The 26,502-nt window shown below is 45.0% G+C and overlaps 1 protein-coding gene across 1 annotated transcript in view; it reads right to left on the bottom strand.

The window, feature by feature from the left end:
• Positions 1-26,502, bottom strand: part of LOC135524612 (unconventional myosin-IXb-like) — a 118,388-nt gene that overhangs the window by 27,949 nt on the left and 63,937 nt on the right. The window contains 17 exon segments of the mRNA XM_064952305.1: positions 189-295; positions 11,176-11,245; positions 11,397-12,515; positions 13,384-13,541; positions 13,780-13,929; positions 14,016-14,141; positions 14,493-14,603; positions 14,698-14,778; positions 14,893-15,015; positions 15,222-15,261; positions 16,369-16,482; positions 18,991-19,066; positions 19,397-19,592; positions 21,551-21,692; positions 22,959-23,080; positions 24,090-24,224; positions 24,499-24,615. Coding sequence (XP_064808377.1) covers positions 189-295; positions 11,176-11,245; positions 11,397-12,515; positions 13,384-13,541; positions 13,780-13,929; positions 14,016-14,141; positions 14,493-14,603; positions 14,698-14,778; positions 14,893-15,015; positions 15,222-15,261; positions 16,369-16,482; positions 18,991-19,066; positions 19,397-19,592; positions 21,551-21,692; positions 22,959-23,080; positions 24,090-24,224; positions 24,499-24,615 — 2,987 coding nt within the window.

Here is a 26,502-nt window from a genome sequence, read left to right as displayed (position 1 = left end):
TTTATGCCGTGATCTACTAACAGCTTTTGGAATGCTCTTATGACTCAACTAAAAACAAAGCCAATATTTTTAGGTCCAACCCAGTCTCTTGCACAACCCAAAACGAATCAGCCGTTAATCAGCCTGGACTGCTCTGTCCCCCATCCTGCTGTAAAATATCTAACATTAGTTTCCCTGAAGCAGTGTACCTCTCTGGGGTGGGCGGTAGAGTTTGGACAGTGTCCTGGTGGCCTGAGGTGTCATGGGTCCTCCTCTTCATGCTGCCCTTTGACCAATCCTCTACAGCAGACTGAAGCTGCAAGGACAAACAATAAGATCAATGTGAAGAATCAAACTATACTGTACAATTCCCATCATGTTGAGCAGATGATTGAAAACACAGTTTGAGGAGATGAGGCCTTGGTAAAACTTGATAGTTTCATTAGCGATAGGAAAAAGAGATCAAGAATGACCAACCCAATATTTTTGTATTTGACCGTTATTTAACTAGGCAAGTCAAATAATACCGAATTCTTATTTTCTATGATGGCCTAGGAACAGTGGGTTAAGTGCCTTGTTCAGGGGCAGAACTACAGATTGTCAGCTCGGGGATTCAATCTCGCATCCTTTCGGTTACTAGTCCAAAGCTCTAACCACTAAGCAACCTGCCGCCCCTATATCACCCAATAGACTTCCTTGAGAACCCAACCAACCCCCAATAGACTTCCATGAGAACCCAACCTACCCAACGTCCGATAGGCCTCCATGAGAACCCAACTTCCATCAACACCCAACCTGAGGGACAATCACCTTAAGTTCCACTACTCATTATCCATTGCACAAATTATGGAAGAGGTTCATATAATTTTATCACCTGAAAAATACACCCATGTTCATTCCCAGCAGCACATTGTTGTTGTTGGTGGATTCAGAAAACTGATTCATTATTGAGTCAAATCCTCAATTATTTGTGACCACTTGTTATTTAAATAGCAAATTAATCATTCAATTGAAAAATGAGAGTGGCTGTGTGTTAGCAATCCACAGGAAAGTTATCGCCCAAAAACACTGCCGAATGCAGATGCAAGTCTATACGCACAATTACAATAAGAGCCTTGTAAAATGGTAGCCAAGTTACTACTCATTTTTTTGTTGCTGCCATGGGCATGACATTAAATGTTTTATAACATTTTGATAAAATAATACTCCTGTGTGAAATAACCCATGAAGACAACAAATGCCAAGGACCACCTCTGATAAAATCCCCAAATCTTGACAGTTGACCAAAAAGGGTTTCATTGTGGGGGTTGATCAACCATGGAGTGTATACACTCCCAAGCCTATTGATTATGCTCTGCATTACATCTAAAGAAGTGTATGATGAGGTTAAATACTAGGGCAAAAAAGACCCAAAACTGGAGTTCAGAGATTAAGGGCCAAAGGTGTGCTAGGATGCACCAGCTTGGCTCTAACTGGCAGGGCTCCGTTTCTCTGTGGTGGCAAGCTCTGTTCTGGCTTTGTGATTATACCTTATCCATGGACTTTGACCCTTGTGGGCCCAAGCAGGCCCTTGCGCTCAAAAGGAAGCAGGTCCAATACGTCCCATCCTCCATTTCTTAACTTCACTTAAAAGGCGATGTCTACGAGCTAGTCAACGTTTGTGTTTGGAATGTTTACGGTAACGTGTTCTGACCTATTAGAGCCAGAGAAGTACAATGACACTAAGCTTTCATTCAAATGTCATGAATAAAGAATGTGATATGCTAGCTTCAACCTGTTCAGATCTTTTTTTTTATTTTAATTTTTTTATTGCACCTTTATTTAACCAGGTAGGCTAGTTGAGAACAAGTTCTCATTTACAACTGCGACCTGGCCAAGATAAAGCATAGCAGTGTGAACAGACAACACAGAGTTACACATGAAGTAAACAATTAACAAGTCAATAACACAGTAGAAAAAAAAAGAAAAAAAAAGGGGGAGTCTATATACAATGTGTGCAAAAGGCATGAGGAGGTAGGCGAATAATTACAATATTGCAGATTAACACTGGATTGATAAATGGTCATGTACAGGTAGAGATATTGGTGTGCAAAAGAGCAGAGAAGTAAATAAATAAAAACTGTGGGGATGAGGTAGGTGAAAATGGGTGGGCTATTTACCAATAGATTATGTACAGCTGCAGCAATCGGTTAGCTGCTCAGATAGCTGATGTTTGAAGTTGGTGAGGGAGATAAAGGTCTCCAACTTCAGCGATTTTTGCAATTCGTTCCAGTCACAGGCAGCAGAGTACTGGAACGAAAGGCGGCCGAATGAGGTGTTGGCTTTAGGGATGATCAGTGAGATACACCTGCTGGAGCGCGTGCTACGGATGGGTGTTGCCATCGTGACCAGTGAACTGAGATAAGGCGGAGCTTTACCTAGCATGGCCTTGTAGACGACCTGGAGCCAGTGGGTCTTGCGACGAATATGTAGCGAGGGCCAGCCAACTAGAGCATACAAGTCGCAGTGGTGGGTAGTATAAGGTGCTTTAGTGACAAAACGGATGGCACTGTGATAAACTGCATCCAGTTTGCTGAGAAGAGTGTTGGAAGCAATTTTGTAGATTACATCGCCAAAGTCGAGGATCGGTAGGATAGTCAGTTTTACTAGGGTAAGCTTGGCAGCGTGAGTGAAGGAGGCTTTGTTACGGAATAGAAAGCCGACTCTTGATTTGATTTTCGATTGGAGATGTTTGATATGGGTCTGGAAGGAGAGTTTGCAGTCTAGCCAGACACCTAGGTACTTATAGGTGTCCACATATTCAAGGTCGGAACCATCCAGTGTGGTGATGCTAGTCGGGCAAGCGGGTGCAGGCAGCGATCGGTTGAAAAGCATGCATTTGGTTTTACTAGCGTTTAAGAGCAGTTGGAGGCCACGGAAGGAGTGTTGTATGGCATTGAAGCTCGTTTGGAGGTTAGATAGCACAGTGTCCAATGTTTTTTGTTCAGCTTTTCGCTTTGGACGTTTTTATCTGCTCCACCACGCACCTGTCCGGTAAGGTCGAGCTCTACTCAGCCTCCCGACAAAGCATCCCCCAAGCGGGTGACACCTACTCCCATTGCCTGCTTCACTGCTGCTTGGATCCCAACCTGGCGATCTGCTCCTCATCTCCCCTGGCCTGTCTCCACCTGTCTGGTACAGATAATCCTGCCACTCACCCCTCTCTCCCAAGCTTTCGCATGCCTGCAGCGCACACATAGATTTTGGACTGCTCTGAATTTTATGTAGGCCAATTCATTTGTGCTTTACTCGGGAACACTTTAAAATAAATTAATAAATAGTAGGCCTATATTAATAATCTGACTTTAATAGCCTACTGGGCACAAAGAGCTACTCTCTCACCTTATTTTGTTGGGGCGAGTGACTCTTTGAACTTACAATGGCTGGCTCCAAGCCGTTTTACTTTTTTGTTGTGCTTTGTGCTATTTGCTCAATGACTCCTGTTCACTTTTGACAATGAGTTTGCTCATTTACCCGATCATGAAGACAGACAATGTTTGTTCCTACACTCGTGACTGTCTCTCGGCCTCCCATCCTACTCGAACCCTCTCCCGCCAGCTTTGTATTCATGCTACCTGATGAAATTGCAGTACAATATGATCTTGTTGCCATTTGATGCAAATTATAAAGTCAGTAAAAAATCAACAATGCAGAGCTCGCCCTGTGCTCTGCCGTGCCCTGACTGTATTACTGTTGATGATATCTGGAAATGTGCATGTAAACTCTGGTCCGCCTACGATTGCTACTGCCAATTCTGACTTGTGTTCTGATGATTTCTGCTTCACCAATTTCTGCTCTGGTAAAAGCCTGTTTTTTTGCATGTTAACACTACTAGTTTATTACCTAAAATTGATCAATTGAAAGTGTAGGTTCACAGTTCCAATCCAGATGTGTTGGTCATTACTGAGACATGGTTAAGAAAGAGTGTTCTGAACATTGATGTTAACCTTCCTGGTTATAACCTTTTTCTGAAGACAGATCTTCCAAAGGTGGTGGAGTGGCAATCTTTACCAAGGAACACCTTCAGTTCTCTGTCTCCACCAAGTCTGTCACCAAACAATTTGATTTGCTCCCTAAATCTTTCAGATTATTACCAATCCCACAATGTAGGATTTCAAACACAGAAAATGCTACTCTCCGTGACGTTATCCTCACAGGTATCAGTCTGGTATTTTCTGTAATGACCTTATTGATCACTATTGTAAAGCATGTATTCGTAATGGCTGCTCAGTTAAATGACCTGTCCTGATTTGTCATAGACGCTTGCTGAAAAACTTTAATGAGAAAGCCTTCCTTCATGACCTGGCCTCTGTAAAGGGGTATAGAATCAGCTTGATCCCCTCTATTGAAGATACTAGGACCTTATTTTTAAACATATATTTTCAGTGGTATTGTTAACAAACATGAACACAGAAAATGAGAATTAAAAACAGGTTCAGCCCCTGGTTTGACCATGATCCGGCAGACTTACTCCATCTTTAAAAAAAAAACATTTGACGAAAGGCTTGGCACACAAATACTCCGGCTGACTGGCTGTAGTTCAGGCAAATTAAAAATAAATGCACTCAGGCTATCCGTAAGGCCAAAGTGAATTACTTTAAGGATCAGTTCTCACTCTGTGGGTCTAAACTCAAGAAGTTCTGGAAAACTGTGAAAGACCTGGAGAATAAACCCTCCGTCACAGCTGTCCATGTCCCTTAAATGCGGACAACATCGGCCGTGTTGCGTGCATGAGCATTGCAAAATAAATGCACGCATTACTCAATAATTTCATTCGCCTCTCCCATCTCCACATAGTTTTCTAGGAGAATACACCCACCTAGGTGATTGAAAGATGAACGAGGTCCACACTCCAGTCGGTTGCATTAATGCACCTTAAAGTTGGTTGCCAACCCAACCACCATATAAAATCTAGAATTACTAGAAATTAACTAGGTTTCCCCTTTTATCTGTGGATACATTTTTGGACTAGAGAACACACAATTTTATGTGACGCAAAATGGGTTGATATTCTACAAAAGATCCAGCTATGTACATTTCAGGCAAAATAAACACCCAATGTTTATATCTCAGGAAAAATTAGCTAGCAACAACAAGCTAGCTAACTAAACGTCCATGAATGTTTCATGTGTGTTTCGACCTGTCCCCAAATTAATATATTTGGTTCAGAGTTAGTTTTGATATTTCAACCTCCATGTCCTGATCATGTCTGGTGTGGCTGGACATGCGCCCGGTGGCAGGTGTAGTCTGCATGTTAAGGTTAGAGGCATATGGTAGAGCTCTTTAATCACCACTTCATTAAGTCAGGATTCCTATTCGACTAAGCCATGCGTCCTTGCCCATCCAAGACTTCCTCATCTTCCAGCCCTTCTAATGCGACTAACCCTGATGCTCTGCCGTCTTTTTCCCCTGCCCCGCTACACAGCATCTCCTTGCAGGCGGTCACCGAGTCTGAGGCGTTAAAGGAGCTCCATAAACTTGACCCCAAAAAACAATCTGGGTTAGGTGGTTTAGATCATTTCTTCTTTAAGGTTGCAGCCCTATCATCGCCAAACCTGTCTCTCTTATCTATCCGAGGAGGTTCCCAGTGCTTAGAAGGCAGCCACGATGCATCCTTCAGTTAAAAGGGAGATCAAGCTGATCCTGAACTGTTTAAGGACAATTTCCGATTATCAAAAGTGTTGGAAAAATTTGGCAATAATCAACTGACGAGCTTTCTTGAAGTCTAAATTTCTCTGTCTGGTATGCAATCTGGTTTCAGCTCAGGTTACGGATATGTCACTGCAACCTTAAAAGGGCCTCAATAATGTCACCATTGCCCTTAATTCCATCGGCATGTGTGATTCACATTAAATGTTTTTTCCCCCCCAAAAAATCATTCATGTTTTCAAATGGTCCAGTTGTAGAGCCCCGTTGGAAAATATATTTGGGTGAGGTTTGTTTCTTGCCTGAGTTTCACTACTAAGTTGCTAAGTTTCACTGCCAAAAATATAATTACACCATCTAGTGTTCAGCGAAATAACACCACAATATCAAATACAGGTAGCCTAGTCAAATAACTAACATCCAATCACATTAACCGTTACTCTCTCACGTGAATTCCTCTCTCACGTGAATTCCACTAACGGTCCGTATGTTGCCAAACGTAGCTGCTGCTCATGTTGGTATCTGTACTGATGGCGCAAAAACCATAACAGGGAGTTGCTCCCAACGCCACTTTGGTACACTGCAGCATCCACTGAGAGGCTCTTGCTGCAAAGGGAATGCCTGACAGCTTGAAAAATGTTTTGGACACAACAGTGAAAATGGTTAACTTTGTTAAAGCAAGGCCACTGAACTCATGTATTTTCTGCATTATGCAGTGATATGGACAGCAACCATGTAAAGCTTTTACAACATAGAGAAGTGCGCTGGTAATCAAGGGGCAAAGTAGACACTTTTTTTTAAATTGAGAGACAAGCTTAAAGTTTTCTTTACTGACCATAATTTTCACTAGTCTGACCGCTTGCATGATGACGAGTTTCTCACACGACTGGCCTATCTGGGTGATGTTTTTTCTCGCCTGAATGATCTAAATCTAGGATTACAGGGACTCTCCGCAACTATACTCAATGTGTGGGACAAAATTGAGGCTAAGACATTGGACCTCTTCCCTGTCATTGTATGATTTTTTATGTGCAAATGAACTCAAGCTTACGGACAATGTCAAATGTGATATAGCGAAGCACCAGAGTGAGTTGGGTGCGCAATTACGCAGATGCACGTACTTTCCCAAAACGGATGACACAAAAAACAACTGGATTAGTTATCCCTTTCATGCCCTGCCTCCAGTCCATTATGCCGATATCTGAACAAGAGAGTCTCATTGAAATTGCAACAAGCGGTTCTGTGAATTTAAATCAGAAGCCACTGACCGATTTCTGGACTGGGCTGCGCTCAGAGTATCCAGCCTTGGCAAATCATGCTGTTAAGACACTGATATCCTTTGCAACCAAAAAACTAAATATAGGCACTGACTGTGTGTGGAAAATGATCTAAGGCAGACTCTCTCCAATACAACCCAACATTGCAGAGTTATGTGCATCCTTTCAAGCACACCCTTCTCATTAATCTGTGGTGAGTTATTCACATTTTTCGAGGAACAAATATGGCTAAATAAAGAGCAAAATAAGTTATTATTATTTGTGCCCTGGTACTATAAGAGCTCTTTGTCACTTCCCACATGCCAGGTTGTGAGAAACTTACACTCATTCTTATGTTTAATTAATTTGTGTGTGTGTGTGTGGCAGGCTTACAAATGATGGCAAAAAAAACAACATTTGAGAGTGTGTTGACCTTGATGCTAGAGGGGGTACACAGCTGGAGGTTGAATGTTTGAAGGGGTACGGGACTATAAAAGGTTTGGGAACCACTGCATTAGACCGTTCCATTCATGTGGGTTGGTATTGGTGTCTCTGAAGGGTCTTTGGTCTGGTTTGCTAACTACCTCTCTCAAAGAGTGCAATGTGTAAAGTCAGAACATCTGCTGTCTCAGCCACTGCCTGTCACCAAGGGAGTACCACAAGGCTCGATCCTAGGCTCCTTCTCAATTTACATCAACAAGATAGCTCAGGCAATAGGAAGCGCTCTCATCCATTTATATGCAGATGATAGTCTTGTACCTCAGCTGACCTCTCCCAGGATTTAGTCTTAAACGCTGTACAACACAGCGTTCTGAGTGTTCAACAAGATTTCTCTGCCCTTAACCTCTTGAAACTCTAGGGGCGCAATTTCATTTTTGGATGAAAAACGTTCCCGTTTTAAACAAGATATTTTGTCACAAAAAGATGCTCGACTATGCATATAATTGATAGCTTTGGAAAGAAAACACTCGGAATTTTCCAGAACTGCAAAGATATTGTCTGTGGGTGCCCTAGAACGGGAGCTACAGGCAAAACCAAGATGAAACGGCAACCAGGAAACCAGAAGGATTTTTGAGGCTCCGTTTTCCATTGTCTCCTTATATGGCTGTGAATGCGAGAGGAATGAGCCTGCCCTTTCTGTCGTTTCCCCAAGGTGTCTGCAGCATTGTGACGTATTTGTAGGCATATCATTGGAAGATTGACCATAAGAGACTACATTTTCCAGGTGTCCGCCCGGTGTCCTCCGTTGAAATTGGTGCGTCTTTTTCAGCTGCTGGTATTTTTCCATGCGATTCTGAGGGGAAAGCAGGCTTCCACGAACTGCATATCAATGAAGAGATATGTGAAAAAACACCTTGAGGATTGATTCTAAACAACGTTTGCCATGTTTCGGTCGATATTATGGAGTTAATTCGGAAAAAGTTTGACGTTTTTGGTGACTGAATTTTCGGTTCGTTTCGGTAGCCAAATGTGATGTACAAAACGGAGCGATTTCTCCTACACAAAGATTCTTTCAGGAAAAACTGAACATTTGCTATGTAACTGAGAGTCTCCTCATTGAAAACATCCGAAGCTCTTCAAAGGTAAATGATTTTATTTATTTGGTTATCTGGTTTTTGTGAAAATGTTGCGTGCTAAATGCTACTCAAAATGCTAAGCTAGCTTAGCATACTCTTACACAAATTAGTGATTTGCTATGGTTCAAAAGCATATTTTGAAAATCTGCGATGACAGTGTTGTTAAGAAAAGGCTAAGCTTGAGAGCAGGCACATTATTTTCATTTTATTTGCGATTTTCAGAAATCGTTAACGTTGCGTTATGCTAATGAGCCTGAGGCTTTATTCACGATCCCGGATCCGGGATGGGGAGTATCAAGACGTTTTAACCTTGTTCTGAACACCTCCAAAACAAAGGTCATGTGGTTCGGTTTGATTACTACTCCTGAGGGTTTAGAGCAGGAGTGGGCAATTCCAGGCCTCGAGGGCCTGATTGGTATCACCGTTTTGCCCCAGCCAACACCTGACTCCAATAATCACCTAATCATGATCTTCAGTTTAGAATGCAATTTGATTAATCAGCTGTGTTTGCTAGGGATGGAGAAAAAGTGTGACACCAATCAGACCCTCGAGGACTAGAGTTGCCCACACATGGTTTTGAGCTTGAGGTAGTCACATCATACAAGTACTTGGGAGTATTGCTAGACGGTACACTGTCCTTCTCTGAGCACATATCCAAGCTGCAGGCTAAGGTTAAATCTAGACTTGGTTTCCTCTATCGTAATCTCTCCTCTTTCACACCAGCTGCCAAACTAACCCTAATTCAGATGACCATCCTACCCATACTAGATTACGGAGACATCATTTATAGAATGGCAGATAAGGTTGCTCTCGAGCGGCTAGGTGTTCGGCCATCAGATTTGCCACCACTGCTCCTTATAGGATACATCACTGCACTCTCTCTGTATACCCGGCACAAGACCCACTGGTTGATGCTTATTTATAAAAACCCTCTTAGGCCTCACTCCCCCCTATTTTGAGATACCTACTCCAACCCTCATCCTACACATAGACTGAACAAAAATATAAAACGCAACATGTAAAGTGTTGGTCCCATGTTTCATGAGATGACATGAAAGATCCCTGAAATGTTCCATACGCACAAAACGCTTATTTCTCCCACAAATTTGTTTACATCCCTGTTAGTGAGCATTTCATATCTTTGCCAAGATAATCTATCCACCCGACAGGTGTGGCATATCAACAAGCTAATTAAACAGCATGATCATTACACAGGTGCACCTTGTGCTGGGCACAATAAAAGGACTCTAAAATGCGCAGTTGTCACAACACAATCCCTCTGATGTCTCAAGTTGAGGGAACGTGCAACTGGCATGCTGACTGCAGGAAGGTCATCCTGAGCTGCTGCCAGAGAATGGAATTTTAATTTCACCTGAGAGATCCTCCAAGACCAGCCACCTGGACAGCCGATGAAACTGTGGGTTTGCACAAGTGAAGAATTACTGCACAAACAGTCAAACCATCTCAGGTGTGCTCGTCGTCCTCACCAGGGTCTTGAGTTTACTGGAGTTCGGTGTTGTAACTGTCTTTAGTGGCTAAATGCTCACCTTCGATGGCCACTGTGCTCTTCACGGATGAATCCCGGTTTCAACTGTACCGGGCAGATGGCACACAGTGTGTATGGCATTGCGTGAGAGCAGTTTGCTGATTTCAACGTTGTGAACAGAGTGCCCCATGGTGGCGGTGGGATTATGGGAAGGGCAGGCATAAGCTACAAACAATGAAGACAATTGCATTTTATCGATGGCAATTTGACTGCACAGAGATACCGTGATGAGGTCCATTGTCGTGCTATTCATCCACCGCCATCACCTCATATTTCAGCATGATAATGCGCACCCCCTGGAAGCTGAAAATGTCCCAGTTCTTCCATGGCCTGCATACTTACCAGACATGTCACCCATTAAGAATGTTTGTGATGCTCTGAATCAGGATGTACAACAGTGTGTTTCAGTTCTTGCCAATATCCAGCAACTTCGCACAGCCACTGAAGAGTGGGACAACATATCACAGGTCCACAGCCTGATCAACTCTTATGTAAAGGAGATATGTCATGCTGCACGAAGCAAATGGTGGTCACACCAGATACTGACTGGTTTTCTGATCCACGCCCCTACCAACAGATACATATCTGTATTCCCAGTCAAGTGAAACCCATAGCATTTATTTCAATTGACTGATTTCATTACACGTACTGTAACTCATTAAAATCATTAATTGTTGCATGTTGTGTTTGTGCACACATCCTGGGGTCGCTCCTCTTTTCAGTTTTCTGCATCTAGAGAACGGAAAGCTCTGCAAAAAAACCCACTCAAACTGGACATTCAGACTCAATCATGGACACTCTTACTGACACTTATGGCTGCTTCGGGTGAGGTATTGTTGTCTCTACCTTCTTGCCCTTCGTGCTGTTGTCTGTGCCTAACAATGTTTGTACTGTGTTTGTGCTGCTACCATGTTGTTGTCATCCTGTGCTATGTGTTGCTGCTGCCATGTTGTGGTGTCTCTTGTCGATGTGTTTTACTTTGCACCCATAGGAGGCCTTTTGCTTCTTGGTAGGCCATCATTGTAAATAAGAATTTGTTCTTATTTGACTTGCCTAGTTAAATATAAGCAACATAAAAAAATATGAAAACATTTAAAAATAAATGGTGGTTATAATAGTATAGCAATGTTACCTCTCTGTTGGAAGTGGCACCAGAATTGTCTGAGCCAGGGGACACTGCATCAAGAGAGTTACTACCACTCCTGGAAATAAAGGGAGACCGAGATGTAAAATGAATAATCATAACTGGGGGAATCCTCAGTCTTTTCTCATGTTGCAGAGACAATGATATCCTAAAGCAAGTATAACTCATTAATATTACTGTAGATATCACAAGGATATGGAATGTCGTACGGTGAATGTTTTTTCCTTCTGTCCTTGCTGTGGTCGTCAGGACTGCTGCCCTCTGGTTGTCGTCCATCAGTCTTCTTCCCCTTCCATTTCTCTGCCTTCTCTTTCATGGTACTCTGTTGGCTGTAGCGAACCAGATTGCCTGGACCCAGGACCTCATTATGGCCGTTCCTGTCATCCATTGGTTCGGGGGGGTTCAGGCGTAAGGTGCTGGGGCGTACAGGTGCAGGGGTGTGGGATGTGGCTTTGGCCTCTTTCTTCCAGGCTACAAAGGTGTACTGGTCCAGTTCCTTGCTGTCTGCCCGCTCAGCCCGCTCTTTTGGCTTGACCTCGGCTCGGCTGGCTGCCTCCTGACCTTTGATCTTAGGGACAGGCTCCTCCTTGGTGGCTGCCAAGGCAACCCGCTCGCTCTCCCGCTGGCTGTGCTCCATGCCCCGCTGGCGCCGCTGTTCTCTCTTCTCCTGGCTCCTGGAGACCTGCGACCTGTGTGCCTCCGCAGCAGCCTGAGCCCAATTGTCTTTTTCTGGTGACTGGGGGGCAGCTTCCTCCTTTGTCCCCTCTTCCTCGGAGTGTGCTTCCTCCGGTTCCTCCACAGCCTGGCTCTCCTCCTCCAGCTGGGGCCCAGCCTCAGCCTGTGTACCGTTGCCCTCATCAGGCTGGAAGACTGTAGAAGCATCCCCCATTTCCACCTCCTCAGGAGGTGAAGTAGCTGCAGCCTCGACAGCTTCTGCCTCCTCCCTCTGCTTCTCCTTGTTCTGGACAGGCACTTGATCCTCATGTTGGCTCTCATCTAGAGTTCTTTCAGCTGTCACCTGTGCCTCTGGCTCCTCCTGTGTCTCAGGTTCCTTGTTGACACGTTCTGCTTGCCTCAGCCTTACCTCCTCCCTCGCCCTCCATTCCACTGCCTCCCGCACGGCCTCTTTCTTTCTCCTAAATGCTTCTTCCTCTGCTTCCATTTCCAGTCGGGATGCCTCCACTTCTGCCTCTCTCGCTACTCTGGCTGCCTCTTCTGCTTGCCTTGATGCCTCTTCCTCCGCCCTCTTCCTGGCTTCCTCTTCTTTCTTCCTGGCCTCCTCGTCTACCTCCTCCTTTTTCCTCCTCTCCTCCCGTATTGAATGGCACCTGTTAAGTTAACATGATTCAGTAGTGGTTCAACATTCATATGACAATGTTAGGCATCTCTCGGAATTTCCAAGCATTTGTATAGCATTTTCTATACAAAGCATAGCTTGTTTCCGAGGTAAGAGATGATGTGCGATGAATGTTGTTTTTTAAAGGCCCAACGCAGTCGCTTTTATCTCAAGTACCTTAGTGTGATTGTTTTAAATTAAAATGGAAAAAAATAAATAGGTTCATAGCAAAGAACAATTTCTCAAGAAGAATTTTGCTAGAAACGTTGGAGTGGTCTGAGTGGAAAACTGAAAACTAGCGGTTTGAAACTCTCGTTTTGGTCTGTGAACTAATTCACAGGCTGGTGATGTCAGCAGGCAGGCAAAAACTTCATCCCACCAAAACAGGCTGAAATTTCAGGTGGTCTTTTCAAACAGCTCTTACACTAAAAGGGCATTATTATAATTTACACAATTTCACAGTATTATTCTAACCACAGTGTGGAAATGAGAAAAAAAATGAAATAACACAGGACTCCACTGGGCCTTTAAGGTTAGGAAAATGTGCAATGTATAGTGCCACTTTTTAGGATGTCAATATAAATGAATGCAATGTGGTTGTTTGTAATCTTGTCGCTCTTTTAATCATATGTGTTATTTGTTTGTACCTCGGAGGAACACTTTGGAAACAAGTGTTTTGATTAAAACTTTTAAGTGCTATCCTCTGGGTCTACATTGTACATTTTGTTGTATATTATCTTTAACCCAAATAAATTCAATTCAACTAAGTCAGTGTTTACCGGTAACTCAAGGCATTTCACACTTTATAAATACTACACGAAGCAATGCATGTATTTCAGTGGTGTGGCCTTGTGCTGTACCTCCTCCGTGCGGAGTGTCCTCTGGCCAGAGCCTGGATCTTTAAAATGCTGGAATGCCTGCGGAGGTACTCGGACCTCTGTCTGGAGCCCTTCCACACAGCCTGGATCAGCGTGGCTGCCTGACACTGCTGTTCCTTACGGCGTTTACGCCACGCATGCTGTGAGGGATGAACACGGGCAAGAACAAATTATTACCCTGACATATTACCAAACAGAACTAATTTATTCCCCTTCTGCAGGAATATGATTGTCTCATAAAGGAAGGATATTGGTCAATTTCTATGTATTTCTTTGTAAGAAATAGATATTGAAAATACTATTTCTAGGCATTTTGTATGAGAAAAAGTCGCATCTTTGAGCTGATATCTGTACAGGACGGGTTATCACACAGCTTACCTGGATCAAGATGGCCGCCTGTCTGATCTCCAGGAAGTACCTCCTCTCCAGGCGGGCCCTGAACCAGTACTGTAGGAAGATGATCTTACGCATCACGTCCTTGTGCAGTGTGTCCTGCAGCTGTTGACGCTCCAGCTCCTTCAGGTAAACCTGAGGATCGCAATTTAATTCAAGATAATTAAAAGACAATTAAAATGTATTTCTGTGAGGAAATTGTGGAGGTGAGCTTGTCTTACCTTGGTTTTTCCTATCTGGTAAGTGGTGTGGTCGAGCGCCATCCTCTGGAACAGGGCCGAGATGTCCTCTGGCTTGGAGGCGGTAGCATTCTTGGGCAGCAACACTCGGAATTGCTCAATGAATTCCTACAGGGACACATTTATAATAGCTATTTTGTTTTGACAGACATTGCCAAATAAAAATGTTCCTTTAACATGCAAGAATTAAAGAATATATTTCACGGAGGACCGAGTGTCTGCGGGTTTTCGCTCCTCCCTTGTAATTAGTAAGGAACTCCCCTCACCTTGTTGTCTAGGGCTTAATTGAAAGGAAAAATCTAAAACCTGCATACACTCAGCCCTCCTTGGAATGAGTTTGACAACCCTGATATAAAGCAATTATTTTCATTGGTAAACAATGAATGTCAAGTATCAACAAACGTTATTGTTTCATACATTGCTTCTGGCTGTCTGAGTTATTAAAGAGGTGCAGTGTACCTGGAATGTGTACTTGGCTCCATAGCCAGACCTCCGGATGCGAACTGTTTCTAGCATGCCGGTGTAGTGCAGCTGCTGCAGCACCAGGGTCTCGTTCAGACACATCTCCTTCTGCACACACACAGATACACAGCACATCATTAGAGGGACTCATCATAATCATTATCATCTTGGTTGTACATAATAGAAAAAAAAGGGCCGTTACCTTCTCAGAGTTGGAGCGAATACAGCGGATGAAGAAGGGTTCTGCTCTGCCCAAAGTCTCCAGCAGTTTAGTCAGAGAGGTCTGTCAATGTAAAAAGGATTTCATTTCAATGAGACTAACTTCAATAAAGTCCTGCATCTGCATCGTATGTTAGTGGCTGCCTGGCTGCTGTATTTGATGGAGAGATCAGCTGACCTGGAACTGAGCACTAATGCTGGGAGTCTTCTTCTTCTTGTTGAGGTGCAGCAGAGACTTGGCGGTGCGGTCGTGGAAGGTTCGACCCACAATGAACTTCAGGGAGCGAGAGTCCAACAGGCTCTAAGGAACAGCATCAACATCACAGAGTTCTAAACGTCTGAAGACACCTCAGTGAGGCTGATACTCTCAAATGATTAAAATGTTATATTTTGAAACATTTATATTAGATAATTTAGTGATCAAGATCTGAGATAATGAAGAAATACTAATAATTTCAGGTGGTATGTACGTACGTAGCTGGCGTATGTATGATACTGTAAGTTCACCTTAGGTATGATCTGTTTCTGCTTGGCATTCTTGTTTTTCCTGTGGGAGAGGGAGAGGTTAGTGAGACGGGCTCAGCACAGCGATGTCGCTGAGGAGGTCTAGTGGTGAGCGCGTTGGGGGTGAGCCGTGTTGTTAGTATGGCGAGTCATTCTCAGTCAATGAGGCGTGAGGCCTTGCACCTGGAGTATGGGTGGGATGACGGATGAACAGACACACGGATGGGACACACAGACACAATTACCCAGCCAAATAATCAGACAGCCTGGATGAGACCCATAGGATACCTGTTCCTCCAGCCATCTTGTTTTCATCATATCAGCCTTGGATTTATAGTGGAACTGTTGCTATGTGGCAACTAAATGATTTCAGCCTTGGGTTTATTACAGTGTGTAATTTGTGCGGTCAACACTGCACACACATTTTTCGAGGGAGACTCAACAGAATGCTTTAGTTTTGTTTCTTTACTGTGTTAAATACTTGTATATGTTATACCCAACAGCCATAGTTCTATATAAGTTAAAACAAGCTATGATTTCCAACAACTTTTGGGTTCTTTCAGACTTCACATTCTTAAACAGTTTAATCTAGAAGTCAATGCATTCATGTGAGTAATGTTTGTTCATGCAGCAGCTGTGCTATTGAGGCCATCATTGCATCCTCAGCGTTCCTCAAGTCCTCTATCTCCATTATAGCCCATATGGGCAACAGCCTCGCTGCATTACAATATCAGCCTCATGCTAATCAAAATCAAATTGGAAGACAGTCTCTATGGGCTTTGCAGTCCACTATCACGAGCAGACTAGTGTTGTTTGCAGCCATCTGCAAATAACTAGGATTCATGTTTTTCCATGAGGTTTGGTCTCAAAACAGCCAATTACCCAGCCTGTGTCTTAAACTGTCTGTCACGTGTTGAGCGTGAGAGATTAGGAATTATGTCTTCTAGCCAAATACATAATTCTGTTTCCAGTTTTGGACTAGGATTAATTTTTTCTTCGTCAAATCAGGTGTGCTAGTACTGGCCTGGAACAAAGATTTGCAACTAAGGGGATGCCTCACCCCCCAGGAGGACTGAGGTTGAGCACTGTTAAAGCTGGGTTAGACCACGGTAGGCCAAGCTGGGCTGAGCTGAAGGGGCTACAGACTCACTGAAGGAGATGTCGAGGGAACCGGAGCCGACCCCAGGACTGCAGCAGTTTGCGAGGGTCCTCACCGTCCAGCTGCAAGTCCTTAATGGAGCTGATTATCTGGGCATGCATGTCCCTGAATCAACCCAGCAAGGGCCACAGTGGGTGAGGAGGATAGAGGGTAAGAGACAGTGGGAGGAGACGGGAAGGGGTGTTGGGCATGGGGCATAAGGGGAGGACAGGGGGGGGGGGGGGGTAGAAACACCGCTGTCAGGACACCTCAAAAGACAGAAAACACCCCACCACCAAAGAGCCTGCTTCCCAAGAGGAACACACCAACAAACCAGTTAGAGATCTGAAGTTGAGATCATGTAAAACTGGTGTTTAATGCTGCTTCAGTTCAGACCATCCAGCCATGGCTAAAGCAGAGTGTAGAAAGACAGAGGTTGTGTTCTCTCACACCATACTCCTGTAAGTAAGTACTGTGAGCATGCATTCCTGAATCAAAGCTTCACTGGTTGATGTATTTTATCCATGCTGGTGTTACACTGCTGGTCATTGGACTGGTGTTATACTGGTGGTGAATAGGGGAGACTGTTGTTGTTGTTAAGAGGGCATATTGGCCATATATCACAAACCCCTGAGTTGCTGTATTGACATTATAAACAGGTTACCAACATAATTATAGCAATAAAAATACATGTTTTGTCAAACCTGTGGTATACAGTCTGATATACCACAGCTGACAGCCAATCAGCATTCAGGGCTCGAACAATGCAGTTTATAATACTCTACTTACTTCTGATCAATAAACCAAAAGGAGGTCAGGCAGGAAGGGCTGGGCCGTAAGTAAAATGTACCATAGACAAACTAGCCCAGTCCAAGAACAGCCCATAAAAGCTCTGACCTCTTCTTTATTTTCAGGTCTGAAGGAACCAGATCGGTGGAAGCATAATGGAGGAGCCTCCCCTAAGCTTATCAAAAGCCTAGGTGGAGTATTCCCATATTGGTTACACCTATCAGATCTATAAAAACACATACGGGGTAGGGCCTAACGATGGTGCTAGGGGTGGTGTTTTGCTTACTGCTCAGTTCCTCTCTGAGAATGCTCATATTAAAACAGGGGATTTTGGCACTACAATTATGTTATCCTCAAACTTTCTCGTAAAGGAAGTACAATGTTTGCAGTGTTTGAGATGTTTCTATTAAGTTTATTTCTGTAGTCTGGCTGCTTTTCTTTCCTGACTAAAGAAATATATGCCTGCTGCAAACCGTCATGAAGTAACCCCCCACCCCCACATGCACATTTAGTTTTTTGCCCTAGCATTTCACAGCTGGCTCAAATAACCAACCCATCATCGAGCTTTGATTATTTGAATCAGCTGTGTAGTGCTATGGCAAAAAACAGCTTGTGAAGATGTCTTTGATGGCCTCTAGGAGGCGCTTGTCAGAGTGATCAAAGATTATTATTTTTTTTTTAAACTTTATTTAACTAGGCAAGTCAGTTAAGAACAAATTCTTATTTTCAATGATGGCCTAGGAACAGTGGGTTAACAGCCTGTTCAGGGGCAGAACGACAGATTTGTACCTTGTCAGCTCGGGGATTTGAACTTGCAACCTTTTGGTTACGAGTCCAATGCTTTAACCACTAGGCTACCCTGCCACTAGGCTATCTATGCTGTCTGTGGAGGGGAGAGAACAGCACTCGGGGTCACCCAGGGGCAGGGGACACAACACAGAGGGCAGGATGAGATGAAGGAGGATTCTTTCCACCGTAGAGATACATATAATTCCATTTCTATGGATTTGACTAAGCTGACATCATACAAGAGACCAGGAAGCACACAAGCCAACTGTTTCAATAGTTTCATCCAGTTCCAATTACTAGAGGCTTAGGGGGAGTTCCATTTGTCTCCCAGAACAGATACCTTTCCTGAAGATTCTTGTGATTTTTAAGATATTACCGTCTGAGTCTTCTTCATGTCATCCTAGGTGCAGGGACACTGGATAAATCCACTGTACGGATGCTCACCCTGTCATTTGTCATATTTGAGACAAACAGATTTCTTAAAAGACCTATACAAATACAATTTGATTGATTGACTGATTATCCAATTCTCAACTTGTTCTCCATGAGGAACCTCAACCAGGCAAAGTGATTTAAATTATTCTGGTTAATCCCAAATACAATCTTCCATATTTATGGTATAGATTAATTAGACGACTTGGTCTTGGATCAAGTTAGTAGGGTTGTGCTTTTAAAGTGGATTTCTGATGGAAGAACAGTCCTTGGGGTTTAGTTCCACACTGGTAGATTGTAACCACTGAATTCCTGCCTATCTGCAGTGTACCTCAGGGGACAGAGACCCATCTGTCAATCACATGACATCACACCCAAAACAACAGTGGAGGAGAGGAAGAAGGCCCGATACCCAGCCCTCCCATAATATGTCTCAAGAGCCACACTAACATACTATCTAGTATGCATGGCTTGGGCCAGGAGTTATTCCTGCATGCTTGACCTGACCAGGAAAATGAAACAGGCGGGCCATAGGGCCAATGCATCACTTCTTAAGTGGGTTGGAAGTGTGGATATTGGGACAAATGCAGTTTACCTTAGCTATGTGGTGGATCTGGGTCTTACCTGTACATTATCTCTACAGGCGTGTTGGACCTCTGCAGCTCCCCCAAAGGAGTCCTGGAAGTAGGGCGTTGCACACCTGTTGAACAAACACAGACAAGCACCCGCACACAGACAGGAACACAGACAAACATAACATTAGATGCCTAAAGGTTCTATGAGGACAGAAGACTGGTCCCCATGACTACTGCTTGTCAAATGAATAAAAATAATCCAGTTGAGTTCTTTCAGAGGCCAACTCCCTGTTTAGTATTTCATTGATTTAATTTAACGAGACACGTTTCTCATCTAGTCAACACACAAATAGACTGGCAGATTGAGGCTTAAGGGGAAAAAAATTTGAAATTCAAGGAGATAGATAGATAGTCATCTTCCCACTTTTCTACAGTGCAAGGTGTATATATTCTACCTGCGTTCTTGGCGGCCCAGCGGCGTCCAGCCTCGTTGAAGGAAGCCATGCCTCTGATGGTGGCTCGCAGGATGCCCCAGCGGAACATGGCCACCGGGTCCATCCCAATCAGCTGACGCACATAGGCCCGGTCACTGCTCCGCAGCAGAGCCACGATGTCTGGACGCATGTGGTCCGTGTTCTTCTCCCGGAAGTCCTGCCAAGAAGAGTCATAGGAGTGGGTTCGCATGCCGAGGTCGTTTTAGACCCGCCAAGAAAGACGCAGTTTGTCATCAGTCTGACCACTTGGAGGCTCCTGAGTGGTGCAGCGGTCTAGGGCACTGCATCTCCTGTGCAGAGGTGTACCTACAGTCCCTGGTTCAAATCCAGGCTGTATCACATCCGGCCGTAATTGGCCCAGCGTCATCCGGGTTGGGCCGGGGTAAGCCATCATTGTAAATAAGACTTTGTTCTTAACTGCCTTGCCTCGTTAAGTGAAGGTTAAATCAAATAAAAATGAATAGTGGAAGCTTTGTCATGAATGAGTAAGAACGTTCTGAACAACAATAATAATGCTGTCAATAACAATGAAGAGCTACACAAATACAAGAAACCTCCCTCAACCCCCTAGACATTACAGTTGAAGTCGGAAGTTTACATAAACTAGTTTTAATGACTCAGTGTTTCAACCACTCCACAAATTTCTTGTTAACAAACTATAGTTTTGGCAAGTCGGTTAGGACATCTACTTTGTGCATGACACAAGTAATTTCTCCAACAATTGTTAAGACAGATTATTTCACTGTATCACAAATCCAGTGGGTCAGAAGTTACATACACTAAGTTGACTGTGCCTTTATACAGCTTGGAAAATTCCAGAAATTATGTCATGGCTTTAGAAGCTTCTGATAGGCTAATTGACATAATTTGAGTAAAATTGGAGGTGTACCTGTGGATGTATATCAAGGTCTACCTTCAAACTCTGTGCCTCTTTGCTTGACATCATGAGAAAATCAAAAGAAATCAGCCAAGACCCCAGAAAAAAAATGGTTCATCCTTGGGAGCAATTTTCAAACCCTTGAAGGTACCACGTTCATCTGTACAAACAATAGTACGCAGGTATAAACACCATGGGACCACACAGCCGTCATACCGCTCGGGAAGGAGACGTGTTCTGTCTCCTAGATATGAACGTACTTTGGTGCGAAAAGTGCAAATCAATCCCGGAACAGCAGCAAAGGACCTTGTGAAGATGCTGGAGGAAACAGGTACAAAAGTATTTTTATCCACAGTGAACGAGTCCAATATCGACATCACCTGAAAAGGCCGCTCAGCAAGGATGAAGCCACTGCTCCAAAATCGCCATAAAAAGCCAGACTATGGTTTGCAACTGCACATGGGGACAAAGATTGTACTTTTTGGAGAAATGTTCTCTGGTCTGATGAAGCAAAAATAGAACTGTTTGGCCATAATGACCGAAGAACACCATCACAATTTTGAAGCATGGGGGTGGCTGCATTATGTTGTGGGGGTGCTTTGCTGCAGGAGGGACTGGTGCACTTCACAAAATAGATGGCATCATGAGGCAGGAAAATTATGTGGATATATTGACGCAACATCTCAAGTCATCATTCAGGAAGTTAAAGCTTGGTCGCAAATGGGTCTTCCAAATGGACAATGACCCCAAGCATACTTCCAAAGTTGTGGCAAAATAGCTTAAGGACAACAAAGTCAAGGTATTGAAGGGGCCTTCAGAAAGCCCTGACCTCAATCCTATAGAAGATCTGTGGGCAGAACTGAAAAAGCCTGTGCGAGCAAAGAGGCCTACAAACCTGACTCAGTTACATCAGCTCTGTCAGGAGCAATGGGCCAAAACTCACCCAACTTATTGTGAGAAGCTTGTAGAAGGACACCTTTAACGTTTGACCCAAGATAAACAATTTGAAGGCAATGCTACACCAAATACTAATTGAGTGTATGTAAACCTCTGACCCACTTGGGAATGTGATGAAGGAAATAAAAGCTAAATTTTTTACCAGGATTAAATGTCAGGAATTGTGAAAAACTGAGTTTAAATGTATTTGGCTAAAGTGTAAACTTCCGACTTCAACTGTGCATGATAGTAAACAGGGAGCCTGTGACTGTGTTTGGGGGTGGATGTTCATTCATCCCTACCTTGATCTGGTACTTGACCTTCCCAGCGAAGTGTCGGATGACGAAGGCAGGCTCCATGACAGGCGTGGGCACGAAGTACTTCTTCCCCTGGTGCTGCTGCTTGAACTTGGCCAGCAGGGTCTCGTCAGTGGCACGGGGGAAACTGGAGAGTGAGAGGAGGAAAGAGAAAGTGAGTGAAGGGGGAAAGAGAATAAAGTGATAGATTCACCACTTTTATTTCATCAAACATGTAAATATACTGCCAATCATAGCAAAGTAATGAACACTATTTTTAAGTTGCAGTAATTAACCTCTTGAAACTCTGGGGGCGCCATTTCATTTTTGGATGAAAAACGTTCCCGTTTTAAACAAGATATTTTGTCACAAAAAGATGCTCGACTATGCATATAATTGATAGCTTTGGAAAGAAAACACTGACATTTCCAGAACTGCCAAGATATTCTCTGTGCGTGCCCTAGAACGTGAGCTACAGGCAAAACCAAGATGAAACGGCGTCCAGGAAATCAGCAGGATTTTTGAGGCTCCGTTTTCCATTGTCTCCTTATATGGCTGTGAATACGAGAGGAATGAGCCTGCCCTTTCTGTCGTTTCCCCAAGGTGTCTGCAGCATTGTGACGTATTTGTAGGCATATCATTGGAAGATTGACCATAAGAGACCACATTTACCAGGTGTCCGCCCGGTGTCCTGCGCCGAAATAGGTGCGCAAACCTCAGCTGCAAGTATTTTTCCATGGAATTCAGAGAAGAAAGCAGGCTTCCACGAACGATATATCAATGAAGAGATATGTGAAAAAACACCTTGAGGATTGATTCCAAACAACGTTTGCCATGTTTTGGTCGATATTATGGAGTTAATTCGGAAAAAGTTTGACGTTGTTGGTGACTGAATTTTCGGTTCGTTTCTGTAGCCAAATGTGATGTACAAAACGGAGCGATTTCTCCTACACAAAGATTCTTTCAGGAAAAACTGAACATTTGCTATGTAACTGAGAGTCTCCTCATTGAAAACATCCGAAGCTCTTCAAAGGTAAATGATTTTATTTATTTGGTTATCTGGTTTTTGTGAAAATGTTGCGTGCTAAATGCTACTCAAAATGCTAAGCTAGCTTTGCATACTCTTACACAAATTAGTGAATTGCTATGGTTCAAAAGCATATTTTGAAAATCTGAGATGACAGTGTTGTTAAGAAAAGGCTAAGTTTGAGAGCAGGTGCATTATTTTCATTTTATTTGCGATTTTCAGAAATCGTTAACGTTGCGTTATGCCAATGAGCCTGAGGCTTTATTCACGATCCCGGATCCGGGATGGGGAGTATCAAGAGGTTTTAAAAAAACAAAACATATGGAATGTAAGTGCACCATCTCTTTAATGGAATATATATATTTTTGAAAGACTTGAAGTCCTTACTTGCTCTCCTCGTCCAGTAGGTACAGGAGTCCAGTGGGCTTCTTGCTGATGAGGTGGATGCAGCCCACATTGTCTGTGTAGTCTATGTTGTGCCAGGTGATGCCCTCCGCCTGGTACTCCTCCTGTAATGGACAAACAGGCTTACAGTTAGGGAAGACATAGAATCCATCAGGGCTGTTATACTGTCCTTATGGAGAGCCACCATAGAAATACAATGACATAGAATCTACACTACATGACCAAAAGTATGTGGACAGCTGCTCGTCAAACATCTCATTCCAAAATCATGAGAATTAACATGGAGTTGGTCCCCCTTTGCTGCTATAACAGTCTATCCTCTTCTGGGAAAGCTTTCCACTAGATGTTGGAACATTGCTGCAGGGACTTGCTTCCATTCAGCCACAAGAGCATTAGTGAGGTCAGGCACTGATGTTGGGCGATTAGTCCCGGCACGCTGTCTGCGTTCCAATTCAACCTAAAGGTGTTTGACGGGGTTGAGGTCAGGACCCTGTTCAGGCCAGTCAAGTTTTCCACACCGATTTCAACAAAACATTTCTGTATGGACCTCGCTTTGTGCACATGGCATTGTCATGCTGAAACAGGAAAGGGCCTTTCCTAAAACAGTTGCCACAAAGTTGGAAGCACATAATCGTCTAGAATGTCATTGTATGCTGTATTGTTAAGATTTCCCTTCAGGGGAACTAATGGACCAAGCCGGAACCATGAAAAACAGCCCCAGGAAATTATTCCTCCTCGCACCCGTTCAGTGAGCTTGTGTGGCCAACCACTTTGCGGCTGAGCCGTTGTTGCTCCTAGATGTTTCCATTTCACAATAACAGCACTTACAGTTGACCGGGGAAGCTGTAGCAGCACAGAAATTTGACAAACTGACTTGTTAGAAAGGTCACATCCTATGGTGGTGCCACATTGAAAGTCACTAAGCTCTTCAATAAGGCCGTTCTACTGTCAATGTTTGTCTATGGAGAATGCATGGCTGTATGCTTGATTTAATATACCTGTCAGCAACAAGTGTTGCTGAAATAGCCAAATCAATGCATTTGAAGGGGTGTCCACATATACTATATATACACAAAAGTATTTATATATGAGAGGCAGCCAGGGCGAACTCACCTGCTCTAGTTTGAAGATATGCTGGTTGAAGTAATACTGAAGCTGCTCGTTGGCATAGTTGATGCAAAACTGCTCAAAACTGTTGGTCTCAAAGTCCTCAAAGCCAAATATATCTAGGACCCCTATAGACAAACACTGGCACAGACCAAATCATACAGTAGGTCAGTCAGAAATGTAGATAAGTTGTTAATGGCTTCACAATGTCACTTGTATCATACTAGAGCTTTGGCAAGGTCTTTAAAAAAAAAGTTTAATAAATGAATTGCTTAATAAGATATTTTTTTACTTCAAGTTATTTGTGGGGCATTAGGAATTGCCGACATGTCTGTCCCGGACAAAACATTGGAGAGGGGAACCTCTCAGCTGCATTCCTATGTGCATGCATGTGTGTGTGTTATCGCTCTCTTACCGGGACAGATTCCTCCATGTCTTTCTTGTTGAGCAGTGCGTGATTGATGCGCAGGACAATCCAGTCAAACAGGGCGCTGTACAGAGACTTGGCCATGGAGTCTCTCGCTGTGATGGCCTGAGAGACAGACAAAGAGACAGAGAGCAAGAGAGATTAGGAGCGAATGGGAAGACAGGAAGAAGGGAGAAGACATACCGAAGGAGGGAGAAGACAGACAGACACAGACCGCCCGCCCGACAAGACCGACGGAGAAGACCGCCCGACCGCCGGAGAAGACCGCCCGACCGCCAGAGAAGACCAACCGACCAGACAGCTGGCGAAGACCGCCGGACCGCCACGGAGACAGACGGACAGACGGAGAAGACTGACGGAAAGACAGAAGACAGACGGAGAAGACCGACGGACCGGACAGACGGAGAAGACCGACAAGACAGACGACCAGACAGACGGACGGACGACCAGACAGACAGACGACCAGACAGACAGACGACCAGACAGACAGACGACCAGACAGACAGACGACCAGACAGACAGACGACCAGACAGACAGACGACCAGACAGACGGACGGACGACCAGACAGACAGACGGACCAGACAGACAGACGGACGGACGACCAGACAGACGGACGGACGACCAGACAGACGGACGGACGACCAGACAGACGGACGGACGACCAGACAGACGGACGGACGGACGACCAGACAGACGGACGGACGGACGACCAGACAGACGGACGGACGACCAGACAGACGGACGGACGACCAGACAGACGGACGGACGGACGACCAGACGGACGGACGGCAAGACAGACGGACGACAACACAGACGGACGGACGACCAGACAGACAGACGACCAGACAGACGGACGACAAGACAGAAAGACGGACGACCAGACAGACGGACGGACGACCAGACAGACGGACGGACGACCAGACGGACGGACGGACAGACAGACGGACGGACGACAGACAGACGGACGGACGGACGACCAGACAGACGGACGGACAACCAGACAGACGGACGGACCCAGACAGACGGACGGACGGGCGGACCAGACAGACAGACGGACGGACGACCAGACAGACGGACGGACGGCCAGACAGACGGACGACCAGACAGATGGACGGACGACCAGACAGACAGACGGACGGACGACAGACAGACGGACGACCAGACAGACGGACGGACGGACGACCAGACGACAGACGGACGGACAGACAGACGGACGGACGGACCAGACAGACGGACGGATGACCAGACAGACGGACGGACGGACGGCCAGACAGAGACAGACGGAGACGGACGGACAGACAGACAGACAGACTGACGGACGACCAGACAGACAGACGGACGGACGACCAGACAGACAGACGGACGGACGACCAGACGGACAGACGGACGGACCAGACAGACAGACGGACGGACGGACGGCCAGACAGACAGACAGACGGACGGACGACCAGACAGACAGACGGACGGACGACGACCAGACAGACAGACGGACGGACGGACGACCAGACAGACAGAGACGGACGGACGACCAGACAGACCGACGGACGACCAGACAGACGGACGGACGACCAGACAGACGACGGACGGCCGGCCAGACAGACGGACGGACGACCAGACAGACGGACGGACGACCAGACAGACAGACGGACGGACGACCAGACAGACGGACGGACGACCAGACAGACGGACGGACGACCAGACAGACGGACGGACGACCAGACAGACGGACGGACGACCAGACAGACGGACGGACGGACGACCAGACAGACAGACGGACGGACGACCAGACAGACAGACGGACGGACGACCAGACAGACAGACGGACAGACGGACGGACGACCAGACAGACAGACGGACGGACGACCAGACAGACAGACGGACGGACGACCAGACAGACGGACGGACGGACGACGGACAGACGGACGGACGGACGGACAGACGGACGGACGACCAGACAGACGGACGGACGGACAGACAGACGGACGGACGA

This window comes from Oncorhynchus masou, chromosome 31 (genome assembly GCF_036934945.1).
Source record: "Oncorhynchus masou masou isolate Uvic2021 chromosome 31, UVic_Omas_1.1, whole genome shotgun sequence".
Classification (NCBI taxonomy): Eukaryota; Metazoa; Chordata; class Actinopteri; order Salmoniformes; family Salmonidae; genus Oncorhynchus; species Oncorhynchus masou.
Note: the sequence above shows the minus strand (reverse complement) of the source record. Positions and strands in the feature narration are given on the sequence as shown.